Source organism: Blennius ocellaris, assembly GCF_963422515.1.
Source record: "Blennius ocellaris genome assembly, chromosome: 3".
NCBI classification, from domain to species: domain Eukaryota; kingdom Metazoa; phylum Chordata; class Actinopteri; order Blenniiformes; family Blenniidae; genus Blennius; species Blennius ocellaris.
In genome coordinates, this window is record NC_137652.1 from 14,734,581 (window position 1) to 14,753,213 (window position 18,633).

Genomic DNA, 18,633 nt, shown 5'->3' on the forward strand with positions numbered 1-18,633 from the left:
TAGGGTAAAACATGATTATTTTCTGAAATAAAATCCAATCTTCAGTTTAAGTTTGTGGACTAAAATTGCAATATGCTCATTAAAAGAAAGCTCTGGATCAAGCACAAAGCTAAGATACTTGTAGTTGCTGACACATTCTATTTCTTTACCCTGAATGGTTTTGTTACTGTATTTCTGGAACATTTTGTGGCAACCTACAATGAGTACAAACCATCACTTTTGTTTTCTTTGCATTCAAGACAAGCTTCCATTTTTTTGCTGGCAAGATTGGACCACACTGAAAGCAGACTGTAAAAGATTGTCTCAAGATCAAGTCTCGAGACTACATTTTCAAGATCTTGGTCTTGGGATGTCCTAGTCTTCTTCTTGATCCAGCCTCAGCCCCTTAAAGTCTTGGTCTTGATTCGGTCTCAGGTTAGGTGGTCTTGAGTACAACACTAAGCTGTGGGATGTGAAATTATGCACTACCAATCACAATTCTCTTACCTTGAGGCCATTACTGACCACAGCAGATTGCCTCCATTTTCCCTTCTTCATCATCATGGTCTTTAACAGTTAGTCCTCTGTTACAACCTTACATACCTGGTAGGTTTGCAATTCCAAACGACTATCAAGCAAGTGTCATTTCGTTTGCTTGTTTTGTGCTGTAACTGATATAGTATAGAATTTCAAGGCCTTTATAATGAGCTCCCAAATTGTGTATGAAAACATTAAAGCAGCTGTTCCTGATAGTACGATAAAGAATATAATTACAAGTAAGTGGTATAAAAAAATAGTTAAAAAAAAATGACAATATTGATCAGAAGTACACTTACAACTATACACTATACAACAAAAGTTACGTATGTAACTGTGGTTCTATGAATCCTGCATGACTGGATGATCATCCTTGCACATACGCAGGTTGAGAATATTATAACAACAAAGTCACTTGTAACCTCCCGATGTCACGTGAGTCTATATAGTCTATATATACTCATGTGACACCGGAAGCCTTTAACTGCACAAGGATGACCATCCAGCACTTAAAGCACCGCCTCTAGTGGTCTGGAGGGATGAAATAGAACTATGGTTCTGAAGAGTACTGTACTGAATAGTACTGTGGAAATGAGAACTATTGCATGTTTCTGATATTTCTTTTGTCATCCATACGAAAGGAGTTATTCAGAAATTGGAAGGGTCTTGGCATTTTGTACTCCTGCCTTGTGTGCCGAAAGAGGCAGCTCTGGTGCCCCATGAATCAGGAGCAGTGTTGCCAGAATGTATTAACAATCAAGTTGAAAACGTGTGTAAATGGTGTTTGTTGATTAGATCTCGTAGAGCATATTGTAATGCAGGTAAGCTTAGACAAACATGGCTTAGTACAGGGTGCATAGAGACAATCAAATATGAGAAATCTGGTAAATATGAAAGGGTACTTGGCAGAAAACCCAGAAGAAAAAAAAACGGGATTGAGAACAGGTAAATGCCACGATACACTAAGTTTAATGCAGAATATGATGTTTTTGTCTGGGTATGTGTTCTCTACAATGCTGCTGGAAAGCAAACCATTCATAATTTTTTCCCAGGAGTGTCTTTTTTGCTGCTTTTATCACTGGCATTGATTAACAGTAACTTGTCTCATCAAAGATGCTGTTGGGATCCTTTGAGTTTGCACCGTGAAAACGGCACATACTGGCACTTGCTTGGGAGCAACATCGATGGACTGAAACACTATTGATCGGTAAAGTGTAATTAAACAAGACAAAAGAAAGAAAGAAAGAAAGACAGACATGACACTGCAAGATGGTACAGTCAAGAACATCCTTTTTATTCAATCAGGTGCTGCTCTTCTCAAACTGTGTTTTTCTTCTTATGGAAAAGAAACTGTAATTAACACATGCATTTCACCTAGAGCTCTGGGGGTGTTCTCACAAAGAAGTGGTGCTGCACTGAGGGCAGACAGAGGCAAAGAAGAGTTGGGAGTCACGGGGCCTAGGGTGCTGCCTATTTCACCAATAACCATACACACTTAAGAAGATAAAGAACATAAAACAACAGAACAAAGACGCGGAGCAATCCAGCATGAGGTGGTCAGAGGAGAAAAATGGAGGGACTTCCCTGAATCCTCAAGAATCTGAGAGATCAGATCGATGCTGGCCTTTTATCTATCTGGTTGGTGTGATGTAGATGGCTAATACTGCTGAGGGTCCTCCATGTGAGAAACCTGCCATGAACACTACTTCACGCTAAGAGATTGGTTTGAACGAATGTGGTTTTTATCCTAGAAATGCAAACCCCCCTCTTTCAGCCTCATGCAGGACAAGTCCGGTTATAAGGTGCTCGTAGCTTTCATTTTACAGTCCGAGGCGTACTCAAAGAGAGCCTAAACAACAGCATACCCTGATAGCAAATATGAAACGAAATCCAAATTAATAGGAACAAAAAGGGGGATAAAACAAAGCCAAAATATAAATAGCTAAACAATAGAGCAAACTCTTATCCTAGTCCGAGCAGCCCCTTTCCAACTTCCCGAAGCAGTTCATCTAGCCCTCTAGATCCCAATATTCTTCTCTGTAAACATCTTCAACCCAAACCCCTGAATCCCTGTCGTCCCTTCCTAACCCACCCAAGGACACCCCCAAAAGCCCATCAGCGTAATTTGTTCACTTACATTAGCTGCTGAATGGAGAAGCTGAAGAAGATGGGTATGGTAATACAATGTGAAGCATACAGACAAGAATAACATGTGAGCTAACTGCATTCTGCTCAGACAAAAGTTTTTCGGCAATTTTTTTTCACCCTCCCTCAGCAGAGAGAGAGAGAGAGAGAGAGAGAGAGAGAGAGAGAGAGAGAGAGAGAGAGAGAGAGAGAGAGAGAGAGAGAGAGAGAGAGAGAGAGAGAGAGAGAGAGAGAGAGAGAGAGGGAGTGACGGACACACAGTTACAGACTACTCCAGTGTCTAAGAGAAAACTGACAGTGGAGACAGAGGGAAAGAAAAAAGCAAGAGCCGAACGAGAACAAGTTTTTTTGCCTTTTCAAAATTTTTTTTTTTTGTCATTTATCAATAAAAAGTGAAGAACTAATTCACACCAGTTTCCTTTTGTACTATACATATATAAGTATACATATACATATATATATATAGCTTTGAAAAGGAAGAGAGGATAGAGGGGAGGAACAATGGAGGGGATTCATTTCGAGGACGGAGGAGACAATTGTCCGTGAGCGCTGGCTGGGTGACAACCCTCTGCTGCCCTGTGGCACTCAGGGGCAACCTGCTACCTCCAACCATCTCGAAAAAGAGGGGCGATCTGGATTACAAAATGGAGTCTGTGAACAAAAGGCACTTTCAAGGGACAACCTTTAACTGCTGGGAAACTATACACTACAGCACAAGCACTATAAGAGTCATTTACAGAGGAGGGGGGTGGAACAGGGGAGAGGCTCACCTTACTGCCTGTTTCATAAATGGCTCAGACCTCATATTTATGCCTGATTGATCAGCTACGTTTGCCCCCTAATCTGCCGTTTCTGGTAACTGTACAAAGGCTCTCACTAAATACTCACTCCACTTCAACGTCAGTTGTCTCATCACAACCTTCAGAGATGTATTCTAAAATGGGGATGAAGAGATTTGAAGATGTGAAGCATCTCCTACAGTAACAGGGAGGGACTTCTCATGTACCGACGCCAATGCAAATGAAAAAAAATTAAATAAATTGGGAGGGTTGGGTTTTTTTTGTTGTTTTTTTTTTTTGCTGGTGAGTTTCAGGCAGTGCTTGAGAAGGTTTTTTTTTTATGAATAGGCTTGACAGTATAGGTTTGTTTTATTTTGACTAAAGGTTGAACCAAAATGCCTTTTGTGTCACAACCTTAAGGAATTGGAACCTCTCCCCCTACTCAATACAAATAGAAGAATACAAATAGAGAGAGGAATAATGCTGTTTCCTAAATGGTCTGTTATTTTTGCTCATCCGTTTATAATAGTTCTGAATGTACTTTATAGTGTTAAAGCACCAGTTTGCATCTGATGATAGAGATTTTTTTTTTTCTGAAGTTGTGTAGATTATTTTCCTTCAGCCCTCCCACATTTTTATAAACAAATGATTATACATAAAACATTAAAAAAAGAGAGACAAAGGAAATAAAAACAAATACCCCCAAATTACAAAGACTAGGATTTTTCATGGCCCTCTAGTTTAGAGTCCCGGAGCTTATGGACTTGAAACAAATACATTTTTTTTCTCTTTTCTCTTAGCTTTCTTAAAAATCTCTAACAGACAAACACAATGATCTACCCAATGCATTGCACGTGGCTCAATCGACACATATTTTTCAATAATAATACTTTCCATCAAAAAACAAACACTATTTTTTTTTTTCTTCAAACCTACTGTCGATTTTTGACATGTTTATCTAGGTATCATAATGCTGCGCTGCAGATGGCGATGGCATGTGTCGTTTGATTCGTACTGGTAACAGTAAGGTGATGTTACTGAAACAGGTTGTGGGGGGGTGGGGGTGGGGGTGGGGGGGTGAGAGTTCAGAAAATAACTAGACTGCCAACAAGCTCATGTAGTAAAAGTTAAAAAGGAGCATATATCATAAATATATATGTATAAGATCTCTCTCTCTGTCTTTACAAAAAAAAAAAAAAAGGTTGCAGTCCTCTATAAAGATCTGTTCGAGGCCAATGGTTTCCACATGCACCAACGCTACCATTCCCTGTAGCTTTAGCTTATATGTGGGAAGAGAACCTGAAGTCAAGTTTTTTACTAATTGCATGATGGGAATACAGAGGCACTTCCATATATTGTTATAGTCTTGATATATGGTTTAAGTACATAGAGCTAATGTTACTAGACAGGCTGAGAACATGGTCTCAGCTATGTTTACTATCCCTGCAAAACAGAACCAACAGCTAGGCAGTCCAGTTATTTTGTGAGGTCGGCTTTTGTTGGATTGTGTCATGATAAAAATAATACCAACAGCAATTTCAATGTGAGCATTGACATATAAAAATATCTCAAATTAAAAAGACATATTTTAACTGAATGAAAAACCATTAACAAAGGCGGATTGGAGAACCAAATGTAAAGGCTTCCCTTTCATTTCGATGTCAGGTTGCTGGGCGCTTTTTAATGTGCATTTTACGTGCGTCTGTGTGAGTGTGCATGTCGATGTGTACTCCTCAGGATTTTTCTGTGAGCAGACGAAGGGGTATGGGGTGAAGCAATGCAAAGGATGTATATGAGCTGTTGTTACTGTGCTGTCTATGAGTGAGAGATTTGAGAAACTGTTGCTTCCATTTTGCCAAAAAGCCAAGCATGATATTTGAGTATGTACTGCAAACTAAAGAAAAGTGTTATGACATGCAAAAAAAAAAAAAAGCCCAAACAATCCAGGTGAGACAAAACCAAAACCAAATCTAGCAAAAAAGAAAGAAAAAAAAAAAAAGAAGCAAGAAAACACCTATGAACAAAATTAAAGCTAATTGTTTGAAGCTGATGCTGTGTGTGCATTATTGTAAATTTCAAGCTCGTGAATAACAACATGATATTGTGAGTGGCTGCATGACAGAGTGTTCTGGCTTGCATCCTCTGCCCGTACTGCCTACAAGCGTGCATATGTGTGTGTGTGCGAGGGCGTATCAGTGCCGCGTGTCCCAGGGCCGAGACTTCCACGTTGACACAGCCCCACGCCCGCTGTGCCAGCCAGCCTCCACTCGCTCCTCTGATCGCTTGTCTGACCATCAATGTGCAATACTTTTCATCCCTTATTAAAAACTAATAGTGCATAGGTGAGGGGGACGAAAGAGCACATGTAGAGTTAGTGTTATGACTGTCGTGTGTTCACTTTCTCGCACTCGCCTTATGGCTATCACTTCTCCCGCAGCGGTACACCCTGATACTTTGACAGGTAAACAAAGACCAGCCACTTAGTGCATATATGTCACACTATTGGATAGTGTCACTATGATTGGCCAATCGGAAATGAAAGAGGCTCAGGGCTGAGCGACGCAGGCACCAGGAGAGCGGCGACACGCGGGCGTGTGGCGGTGATGGTGGTCACGGCCCCGAGCAGCACTGAGCTCCAGGTGGACAGAGTGAGGCATGCGGTGGTAGATGTGGGATGAAATCGTGTACCTGGAGGAGAAATGCGCAGAAAAATTCACAGATATGGAGGCGTGCAATTAATTGGGTGCCGATCTTTTCAAATTGCACGTCGGACTTCACCTTTTACCACTACATGTTCTTTTTTTTTTCTTTCTTTTTTTTTGGGGGTGGGGGGGATCTCCCAGCCAATGCATGGAGTTTCATTGCGGAGACAACAAAATGAAAAAAAAAAAAAAAGAAATCATAAAAAAAAAGAAACAAATGTATAATTGGTCATTTGTCACGGTGCCATATTGTGTTTTTATGGTGTGTGAGACAGTTCCTCATCTTCGTCTTCCTCCTCCTTGCATTCTGACTCTGTCCACACAATCTCATTGAAGCCTCCTGCATAAAAGGGGACGAAGGTTCCTGCTCAAATGGAGTTGAACTGGGAGTCCTCCTGGGGCGACGAGGGGGGGGGGGTTTCAGGTTCCATAGTAGTACTTTGAATAGTGTTGGCGAGAGAGAAAGACCTTTTAGTGTCAGCAGTTTGTTCTTTATCAGTGTTGATGTATTTGTTTTTCAAATTTCCAATTTTCATGACACAATTTTAGCTGTTGATTCAGAGAGGCCTTGTCAGAGGAACCAGGACTGTGAAGAAAAATGGGGAAAAAAAGGGGGTTTATAATCACTGAACAATATGCACATTCCAATTTGATACAGACTGAAATCGGCAGTTAGTTTTTGCTGTGAAGAATACAGAAGAATATCTACTGACACACATAAGAGCCGAAACAAGACAGAATGTGAAAGCATGAAGTATGAGAACAAAACCGTATTTTACAAACAATTATTCACAAAGAATTATGAGGTTAATCAAAAATTTAGTCATGCATACATTCATGAAAACAAAACTAGTCAGGACAATTCAAGTCACCAGGTTCTCAATCCTTCACTTATTTAAATCCCTTCAACATCCAGACATCTGGATTGCTGGAGCCGATCCCAACTGACTGCATGAAGGCAGGGTACACAATGGCGACCACTAAACCATCACAGGGACGGACAAACACAGAAACTCACACTCACACCTAAAGGTCATTTATAGTCCACAGTCTGTATGTTCTTAGACTGTGAGAAGAAATGTGGCGAGAACCCATGCAAGCAAACCATACAAACTCCATATAGAAAGCCCAAACCAGACTGGAACTGTGGACAATCTTGCTTTGATTTCTAAACCCTTCTGTGAGTATTTTTTTTTTCTTTCCTGTTGTTTTTAGAAAAGTAAAAAAGCTTGTATGAACTACTCACAACCACAAAGCATCAGAGGCTACACTCGATGAGGAGAAGCCGCGACTTCACCCACTAGGGGGCAAACTACTACTCCTTTTCCTTGAACTCACAATATGTGCTGAGCTCAGCTGTCCCATTCAGAGCCGAAGAGAAAGTTACTACCTCAACTTCACCGCTTGCTGCTTTGAACGGTGCTGACTCAAACTCTTTACTCATTAACAGTTGTGTCAAAACTGAACTACAAAAAGAATGACCACAGCATTTCTGAATGGCTTTCCAGTGAGCAAACACAGGAGTGGAGCCGCTCTGTCATGTGCTACCAGTTTAGATGTAAAGCGGTCCTGTTAATGTGTGTCCGCTCTGCGGGGCAGAGTGGTTTGAGGCAACAATGTGAAGCTACTGAGGGAAGCAACTGTCAGGATCTAGTTTCTGAGCTTGATAGGAGGTCAGAGTGGAGGCTTTGGCGCAGGCCCAAGTTCTTCTGGGCTGCCTCTGACATTCCACAGGCCTCGACCCGGGGAGAGCAGCCACTCACCACACCTTTAACAGCGACCTCCCTCTTGTCCCCCGTGTCAAGTAAACCGGAAGAAATGTTCAGGCCCGTTAAACCTCCGTCGATCCTCCGCCACCTCTGCCTCCCTTTGCTGTTGGGAGGTAACTCCTCCTTCTCCTGGCTCCAACTTCCTTTAACCCCTTTCTCTTTTCCTCTCTGGCTCTCAGTGTAATGCTTGGCAGTGGAGAGTGACCCCCCCTCCCCATTCGCTACCCCCCTCCGCTCCAAGTCCAAGTTCAACTGCCTATGACATCATGTCTGGTTGCTGCGGGCAACCAGACAGCCAGGACGTGACTGTGGAGTGCAGCGAGCTTCAACTAACTCCCTCTCTCTTTCTTCTCTCCCTTTCTCTTGGTCCCTCTGACTTTTTTCACACAGGCTTCCCTATCTCCCTCCACGCTCTTCCTGCGTGACTCTGGTCTCACCACCAGAGAGCTCCTCAGACCAGCTTTTCTCTGCGCCTTGCTCTGATGGCAGTGGAAAGACTCTCTCCCTCTGTCTTGGCTAGTTGGCTAGCAGGCAACAAGGCGGGCTGGCAGGCCCGTCGTCTGAACCTCACCATATGCCAGAGAACAGCAGGATCGGCAGAGACCTCTGTTACTCATTCTGGCTGAGTCTGTTGCTGACCTACTAGGCTCAGCTTACTGGGAGCAGTTGGTACTGATGCCCAGGTTGTCGCTGTGCTCGCTGTAAACCTCACCGAAATGTTAATAAAAAAAGAAAAGAAAAAAGAAGACATTGTTCAATTGCGTTTGATAAGCAATGGTAGAGATTATCAGCCTTCTGAGCAGCTGTTGTTTTTTGAGGGGGAGAACGAGGGGCAAGAGTTTTTGGCACAGAGTTGAAGTGTATGTGCATGCATGCATATGGGCTAACACGCATTTTGATGTCCCTTCGGTGCCAGAGCTACATCTGTAGGAGAGTGGTGCAGGTGGGGAACTTGAAAATACTAAAGGGAGCAGCAGGAGCAGAGAGGGAGGGTGGGCTGCCGATGCACTGGAGGGAGAGCGTGAGGAGGGCTGTAGGGTGGGATTCGGGGGGGGGGGGGGGGGGGGGGCAGCTGAGCGAGAGCTGTGCTGACGAGGAATGCAGATTGTTTCCATGTGTAGGGAGGACAGGAGAGCCGAGTTGGCTGCAGGCAGGTGCGGTTAGCCCCTAATGAGAAAAGTTGTGTTGGTGATGGAGGAGGCCCAAGACACTGCAGCCCAGTGGCAGAGCACAGCCAAAGCTGAAACCACAATGTAGTGCACTGCTGGCCTCACACGCTGCACTAAAACACACTGTGGGGCCTTGCAGAGATAAATCAACACTGCTGGAGTCGAAACTAACTGGCACTGCTTACATTCACTGTGGGGAAATTACTGTGGTGTAGGTACTGTAAACCAATACTGAAACTTAGGCCTTGAAACAGGAGCAACACTGTTTCAATGTCGCAAAGCAAGTTTGCAAACAACTAATGGATCATACTTGTGTGTTCAATCTGCCAAACCCGTCTTTTGCCAAAATTCCTCTTCAATACGCAGATAAACCATAACATAATGACCACACGCCTAATATTATGTAGGCTCTTTTTGTTGCTTCTTATGCTACAAAACTGTGAATCATAGTATATTTTGACACATTCTCACTCGAACCGGCATTAGCTTTTTCGCGACTGGACCACAAGGGCCAGCCTTCACCACTTTACCTTTCTTGAAGCACTTTTGAGAAATACTGAGCGCCACAAACTAGAAACATCTGTCAAGAGAGGAAGTTTTGGATATAGTCCGACGAGTCATCTCGATATCATAATTCAGCCCGTCTCCCACAAGGCTTTGCCCAGAGATTAGTCAAGCTCGTAATCAGAAAGTAGGTGGTTCAATTACTGGGATCGACAAAGGATCTCCGTGGGGAAAGTGACCCTTATCGCCACCACTGTGGAGGCTTAAACAAGGTCAAGCCTTAAACCCCTGAATGCTCCCCGGAAGGCATATAGTGGCTACCTAGTGCTCCGTCAGGATGGGTCAAATCCTAGGAACCAACTTCACCATGCTATTTTGTACATGTTGTGAATAAAATACATTATGTTCATTTCTTTTCTTTCTCAAATCTCTGCACAATCACTTTAAGGACAAAACGTTGTCTTGCTGTCTAATTGATCCTCCCTACTAACAGGGGCAATGCTGAAGAGATGTGAGGGTTAACCACTTCAGTTTATGGTGGTCATAAAGTTATGGCTGATGAGTGTATGCTCCTGCAAACTGATGTCCTATTTTTAGCTTGAGTTTAATAGAGTCATAAAGAGAAAGGTGGTTTTCTTCTTTCTTTTTTTTTGTGCGTGAGCATTTTATATATTTTTTCCGGTACAGTGGGTGGCAGAACACAGGTCATCAGCTCTAACATATTTACCCCCGACTGTGAAAGATTAAAAAAAAAAAAAAATGAAAATCTCATCTTTACCTGAATCTACAGGTTTTTTTTGGGTTGTTTTTTGTGTGAAAAAGATGTTGTCGAGACAGTACCATTGTCTGAGTATTGCCTCAGTATCACGGCCTTCACTTTGAATGCCATGCTTGTCCACCAAACCCTGTGGATGCCTGAAAAGTGGCGTCAATGTGTAGCACTGTGGTGGATACTTACTCCGCAAGGACAAAGAAATTTGTTAGTGTTCTCAAGATGTAAAGAGCAAAAATAAGATTTGTTTTGGTTAGGATATTCAATACTCCTGTGACGTCCTCGTCTTGCTTTCTGGTTTTGAGCTTTAACAACAGCCACGCCACACATCTGACCTATCGCACACACCAAAACAAAAAAGCTCTGCTCAGATGATGTGTGGAGAACAAGTTGGGAGAACTTCCCGAATCAGGGCTGCTGAAAAAGAACGATATCATTTTTCTCTTTCAGCTCTGTGAGAGAGAGAGCGACAGAGCAGATTTCTGTGTTCTTACGGAGTATGTGTAGACCTTAAGTCTTGCACTGGGTGATGAGGCAAAAGAAAGAAAAATACATACAACAGAGTAGGAGGAGGTGGAGGAGGGAGAGATGGATATGTGGATGTTAATTGAATGAGGGAGGTTGGCGGGGTACCTGAGTCTGCTGGGGGATATTCAGAAAGTTGTCCCGTGTTCCGATGCCGACAAACCGGTTGGGAGCTGTGGAGCCTGGCGTGGAGTATGCTACAAACAGAGAGATACAAGTGTGTACATGCTTTTACACACACACATACACACTCAGCTCATAGTTGAGTTTGATGTTCTCATCATTTCTTTTGTATTTTTAAATGAGATAAACCTGCAGAGGCTATGACTAAATATCCCTGCCAAAAGAATTACTGGGAAACGTGCGGGCAAGTAGTTTTTGATCATTTAGGTGATTGGTTCGTGTGTCGGGCTGGTTAAATGTTAATTTCTTCTATCTAGAGATTTATTCTGAGGTTAATAAGAAGGCATACACTCTTCGTGGATTAGTGCTAAAACAGAACAGCTTTTTTTCCCCCTAATATATAGCTGTGCTGTTAGTCACAGGCGCTCCTCAGCAGCCCCTAACTTCAATATTAAGCCACTGTGATCACAGAAAACCACAAGGGGATTCACTGTGGGAGTATTAACAGGGTGATCTATGAACAAGCTACATTCATCACCATTGCTCCGTCTACTTCATTAGGTTAAGCGGAGCATCTTGTCCACATAGTGACACCAGGTAATGATGCCACAGGATCAAATTTAGGGCAGTTGTGCTCACTGGACTCCAACATCCAACAGCTTAGTAGAAACCTTGCTGTGCATGGCTTGAGTGAGTTGAGGGAGATGGGGATGTGTGGGGGTGACAGTGACAGGGCTGGAGGGCTGATACATGAGTGAGGGTGAGCGTGTACCATATATGCATGTATGTCAGTGGATGTGCATGTGTATGTGTGTGTGATTCATGACTGTGATTACGATATCTTGAGAATCAAAGACAAAATTATTGAGGGAAGAAAAAAAAAATACAGTGAGAAACAGTCACTGGGATGAGAGAAAAGACGGAAAAAGTAGGATATTTATTTATATTGATGTTCATATAAATAAATAAGAGTGACACATTAATCTGAAGAGAGTTGGAAAAGGGGGAGGGGAGAAAAAGTGGATAGAAGAGGAAGAGGGGGAACAAAGTTAAAACAAAAGGAAGAGAAGGTGCCCCGGTTGCTCCGTCCAGTGCCCCCTCTTGTTGTGCCTCTCCCATGGCCCGACTCCCGCACTGCACCTGTCTGGGTGGAACCAACCAAAGCCTCACCGCTCTCCGATGACACTCCTCTCGCCCGCTCCCCCAGTACAGCGTTAATTAGACAGGTCTGATTAAACTCGTTCTTGTTACACTGTGGTTTTCATGTTTTTTGTTGTTCTCAATTTTTAATTGTTGTGAGATTTGTGTGAAAGTGCCGAGGGGACTTGGTGGATAAAGTGGGGCATGATGTTTTTTTTTTTTTTGGAGTCCACGCCAACTGCCCTAATTTTGTTCCCTTTAAAAGTAAAAATAAAAAGAGAGAAATAAAGGAAAAGAAACAAAGAAAGGAGGATAATAGAATATATCAAATAAAGAAAAGAAGAAAGCAAAAAAGAAACGAGAGAAGGGGGGTAAATTGTATTGCTGCTGTCACAGACAGACAGACATGCAAAGTCTGTTGATCAAAGGCTTGCAGCTACAGAGGCAACGTGCACACGGCCCTGCTGTGCTCCCCCAAACTACAAAACACATCATAAAGAAGGGAGAGAAACTACACTGCCTCTTGTGGTGCTAGCAGGAAACCCAACACCAGAGAGAAAAAGAGAGAGAAAAGGAGAAGAAAGAGAAATAGAGGGAGAACGAGGCAGGAGTGGTTTGAAAAGCTATGAAGAGAGAGGAAGGAGACAAAAGTGTCAAAGCAAAAGAGAGAGCAAAAGGTCCAGAGGAGCTTGAAAGAGGATCTCTGGTTTGGCAAAGGCGTGGCTTCTGCCTCAACAGGATTGTTTCTTGCTGGTGCCGTACAGTTCGGTAGAGTACAGAAACGTACAGTCCATAAGGTGATGGATGAAATAGGAGTGAAGCTCCTGGGGCTGCTGAGATTGCAACCTCATTGAAAGTTGAGGGTCAAACTCATTGAAAGATGACCAGATAAACTATGAAAAACTGCCATTGTAGAAGTCTCAGACTTTTTTTTTTCTTCCAGTCGATAAATGAAAAAGCCTCAGAGGAAAGCCGCATTGTTGCTTTAATTCACATAAAGACTGAGACTTCTATGATGGCTACAACTATTCTAGTCTACTAAACTTGATGTAGTACTTGGACATATATATGATGAAATTACTTTCAGGTATGTGCTAACTATCCTATGGGGGCCTAAGATTGTACTGAGAATCTGCGGGAACACTGGGGCATCAATGGGGTTTTGTGGAGGGGAGTGGGGGGGAGGGGGGGGGGGTGACTTACACGGAGATGCGGGTGAGCTGAGTCCACCGTCAGTGGGCGTGCTGATGGTTTTAGAGTCGGGCATGGGGAGGGGCACAGGGCGTGCCACCGGGGGTGGCGGGGGCAGCAGGAAGGAGCCCGGCATTTTGCTCTGGCCACCTCCATTTGGCTGCAGATGGACCATACAGACAGGGTGAGCAGGACACACCCCGAGAATATACAGTGTACAGGAAGCTAGACACACACACACACACACACACACACACACACACACACACACACACACACACACACACACACACACACACACACACACACACACACACACACACACACTCACACGCACACGCACACGCACACACACACGCACACGCACACGCACACACACACGCACACGCACACACGCACACACGCACACACACATCGTCTCATCTCAGGGAAGAGACTCAGATATAGACAAATCCCAACAGCACTTGCACTCGGAGAAACTGAAATGCGCACGCTTGCACACAAGGCAGACTCACACTCCAAAAATAAAAACAAAACGAAATTTCACAGCCTAGCCCAAAGGTAGTGACGTCAACAAGAAGTGGAAAAGTAATGAGCTTGTCACACAAGAGGGGGGGAAAGAAAAACTGACTTGCTCATGTGGGACAATGGGGGGCCGTTAGGGAGGTAGTTACAGTGCAAAATAAAGAGTTTTAAAAAAGAAGGGGAAAAAATTTGCAATGTCAATAGGATGATAACGTGTGTGTGTGTGTGTGTGTGTGCGTGTGTGTGTGTGTGTGTGTGTGTGCGTGTGTGTTTGTGTGTGCGTGCCATGTTTAAATTCATGCCTCATATATTTGGTTTGTGAAGAGATGTCAACAAAGTGTGATCGGACTTGAAATAGGGCTTTAATACGTGGATTCAAAGTTGCTCATGAGGTCGAGGTTGCAGTAGAGGTTTACAGCGCTGCTCTTTGTGAGTGTGTGTTTGAAGTAGCTCACAGATGCCCCTGTAAGGCCAGTTGACAGTCAGCTGCACGCTGTGTTTTCATATCTGAAACTGGAGCTGTCAGCACAAGTGAGTGTGGGCATGTTATTGGTGCTCTCAGGGGGGTATCTCCCTTCACTAATGTTTCCCCAAATTAGGCCCACGCCACTTTAAAAAGGCTCAACTGTGTCCCAGAAAAACCCCTCTTTGCCCTCATTAGCTTCTACATTGAGTTTGCTATTCATTCACAACTACCAGCAAGCGTCTTTGATTTCATCTCACAAGTTCCAGTAAAAAAAGTCTTTAATTTTTACTGCACAGGAAGACTGTCACAATGTGCCACTTGCACATAGTTGTTAAATAAACACAACATTTATTGTAACTGTAAAGCCTGCTTTCTGCTGAGATTGCAAAATGCAGACCGTGTGCTTGCATGTGTCTCTTAAGAGAACGGTCCCGGGAAAACTGAAGGATCATCATTCAGAATTGCAGCAGGTGAAAGGGGAATTGTTAAACAACTGCTGAACACACCTGTCACCTTAAATATCTGGCACAGAAAATGCTTAACTCTCCCAACAGTACTAATCTTGATCTGTCTACAAAGCCTCTCCAAGGTTTGCTGCCTTGCGTCTCTGTGGTAAATCCACTGCCAGCTGCCAGTTTTGCCCTGACCATATTTACCCTTTGACGTGTCAGCGGAGAAGGACTTTCCTTCCTCACATTTTCTACCTCCCACAATCTGTACACATCTAACAGACAAGATCTCCAGCTTCCCAGCAGTGGGAGAAGGTACTACTTTATATGCTGAACCTGTGATGAGTCAAATGTAGTTTGGCTTCTTCCCCCATAATTTTCTCCAGCTGAGTTTTTTTTTTTTTTTTTTTTTAACACATCTGGTTGCCTCCTCCCGTTGATGTATTTGCCCCAAAACCTTCCCTGGTGAAGTTGTTCCACTTCATAAGATGTGCTCTATGTCCAGATTTAGGCTCACTTGACCTTGTTGCAGATGTGTATCTAAACTGGTCAGCCATTCTGAGTTCGTTGTGTATTCTCGCTTTTTCCTTTTCCATCAGATTGACTCTGCAAACTATTGTAGCGAAGCATCCTACCATCACCTGTCCTTCCTCGGCAGCTCCCACAGATCATTTACCTGTGCACTGGGCTGTCCTGTGCCGTCGGTGCACACAAACTGCACAAACTCCTTAAGCGGGTCCTGGTGGTGATGGTAGCGTATGGTGGGGTGGGTGAAGTACGGGCTGGACTGCTGGATGATAGAAGAGGAAGGGAAGTGCAGGGCTGAGGCTGAGGCACGGGGACTCCCTGAGAAGAAACAGAGATTGGGAAAGGGAGGAGGAGCAGAAACGTGTAGAGAAGAGTGGACAAATTACAATCAGTTTCAGGTCATTTGTTCAAACAGAGCACAGTTGGCATAAGCATGTACAATTCTCTACATAAAGACATTAAGTAGATTAACATGCACACTTATGGCAGATCTCGAGGCATGCACATTTCAACTAAGTGTCAAGAAAGTTTTCGTCATGGATCAATTTCAGACCGTTTATTTTCTGGATACATCAGACAACTGTGACACTGTCCTGTGTTTGACTGACTGAAGCCATTTCTGTTTTCAGATGACTTGCGTTATCCCTGGCAACCGGGCAACATTTGAGCCCATTCATTTTTATAAATCAGCCCACAAGTTTCTGTGTACCTCTTTTAAAGGCTGGCATCACTACTCTCATGGACACACACTTTCACAGCCGCATCCACGCCAGCGTGTTACAGTATTTTCTGCCTTCTGCTCCTTCATTTCTTTCCCTCTCACCCACACATACACAAACCACTTGGGTATGACAGAGGCACATATGCACGCACACACACACACACACACACACACACACAAACTGGGGTTTTCCACTTTTGTTTTATTGCTTGTCAGTGACGTGTAATCAATCAGCTGCATATCCTTGCTGTGTGGTTCTGCCCAGTAGTTTGAAGGTTGAGAGAGAATCTCCCCTCTGCTCCCAACCGACCACAAAACACCTCCCAGAGACATTAGTCAGCCAACCAGCCAACCAGCCAACCACACACACACACACACACACACACACACACACACACACACACACACACACACACACACACACACACACACACACACACACACACACACACACACACACACACACACACACACACACACACACACACACACACACACACACACACACACACACACACACGCACACACGGCTCCAGTGTCTGCCTTGTCTGCTGTGATTCTATGGCTTTGGCAATTTGGCACACCAAACTAAAGAGGCAAGCTGCTAGGTGAGGGGAGTCTGGCGAACAAGCATCTGTGATTATGTCTGTCACCTACTATCTCTTGTGTATACTGTACCCACAAAGTGGCCAGACCCCTGCTTGTTCAAAATTTAGGTGGTTTTGTGTCTGGTTAGGTGTGTGTTTTTCTTTGCAGGTATGCTCAAGTGTTAGTATTTTGGATTATGTATATGTATGTGGTCTGAATACACTGAATGTTGTGTTGTCTTTCACTGCGTGTGTGAGCGAGTGAGTGAGTGAGTGAGTGAGTGAGTGAGTGAGTGAGTGAGTGAGTGAGTGAGTGAGTGAGTGAGTGTGTGTGTGTGTGTGTGTGTGTGTGTGTGTGTGTGTGTGTGTGTGTGTGTGTGTGTGTGTGTGTGTGTCTTCTGTCACAATAGTGGACTCTCCAGACTAGCATAATCAGGCAACAGTCAATCTGGCAACACTCCATGTCAGTGTGAAGCCAAAAACAGAACATAAACCATCGAGTCCCTTGCCCACAACAACCGCACTCACTAGACTTAAACAACAACAGCGAGCAGCTTCAACTTATCCACGGCAGGCCATGGTTGCTAACTGCTTCTCCCTCGTCTCTGTCTACCCCCTTCTCTCTTTTCCTCCCTCTCTCCTTCCCTCCCTCCCAACATCCTCCAGTCTCTTTATAGAACCAAGGCCTCGGAGGGACATTCCATTTGGACGGCAGCCATTTTAGCTCAGAGTCCTCCACAAGAGTGTAAATTTACACATGCACGCATGTGTGTATCCCCGTGTACGTGCACAAATGCACCAAGACAATCTCTGAACACTGTCTCATTACAGCCTCTCTATTACATGAAAATCTCTTCGCCAACAGTCTACATACACCCGTTTTGAGAGTGAGTAAAGTTTGTTGGAGAAAAAGGAAAGCTGAGCTAGTCCCTCACATGTCGTGCACAAAACGGGAGCAAATGAACAAAAAAAAAATAAAACCCCAAAACTGTTCAATTTTAAATAGAGAAATCACATTTTTGAGATGGTATAAGACAGCTTTGTGGAGATAAACAATATGGCCCAGTGGGGGAGGATCCAGCCAGGATCATATCTTCTAAATATACTGTGGGGAGCTCCGCAAGTAAAATTCAATACGTTTCAACATAGAGGGCAATGAGTCCAAATGACCTTTATATGGCAGGTCTTGTTTGGCGGTAAACCAATCCATCCCTTTGAGAGACAAATGGAATGAGAGGGAGAGACACAGAGAGGAGGACATATTTATTCCTTTGAAAAGTGAGACTAGTCTACAGGGACATGTTGGCAAACATGAGGTCTTTGAGACGCGGGGAATTCTCTGACTGGAGACTGAGAAACCATGTTGGTGATCCTGTAGGACCAAAAATCTCTTGTGAGGACAACGTGCCCTCAATGCCTCTAAAGAAACAAGACCTTGGAAAGACCAGAGGTTATTTGAAGCATTCAATCAAGCACAATGTAGATATGTGCAACTGCTTTGAGTACAAAGTCCTATCTCTTCTTTTTACTTTGAAATCTAAACTTGCTCTTGAGAAAACACGAAAGCAAAAGGACAAATCATAACTGAGGTTGTGTCTTTTAATCATAAACTCATACCTTATCACATCAACATTGGAAATGATGGGCTCGAGCTTGTACTACACCTATTACTGACACGTATTAGCTATTTGTCGTCTCGCCTTTGCTTAAATAAAATCATTTTCTCCATCTTCACTTCAGACGGCATGTCCCACTGCTCCATATGGTACCTTCAAGCACTCATTCAAGGTCATTGTATCATATCCTGGTTTGTTCAAATGCAAGAAGTGACTACTAAATAGTCCAACGTACAAACACACAGAGCTGTAAGATGTGAGGTAAATCAGTCACACAGGCATGGATGCAACACAGGTACCATGCAATGACAATATTAAAAACACAGGCAGGAAGATGGTGGTAAAATGGATGATGGAAAGAGGCTGAAAGAGAGAGAGAAGAATTTATGCCAAGCCATGATGATAG

At 43.7% G+C, this 18,633-nt stretch overlaps 1 protein-coding gene across 1 annotated transcript in view; it reads right to left on the reverse strand.

The window, feature by feature from the left end:
- Window positions 1-1,786: 1,786 nt before the first annotated feature.
- nfixa (nuclear factor I/Xa) overlaps window positions 1,787-18,633 on the reverse strand; it is a 113,371-nt gene continuing 96,524 nt past the window's right edge. The window contains 4 exon segments of the mRNA XM_080518037.1: window positions 1,787-6,728; window positions 10,990-11,078; window positions 13,348-13,495; window positions 15,452-15,621. Coding sequence (XP_080374163.1) covers window positions 6,714-6,728; window positions 10,990-11,078; window positions 13,348-13,495; window positions 15,452-15,621 — 422 coding nt within the window. The 3' untranslated portion in view covers window positions 1,787-6,713.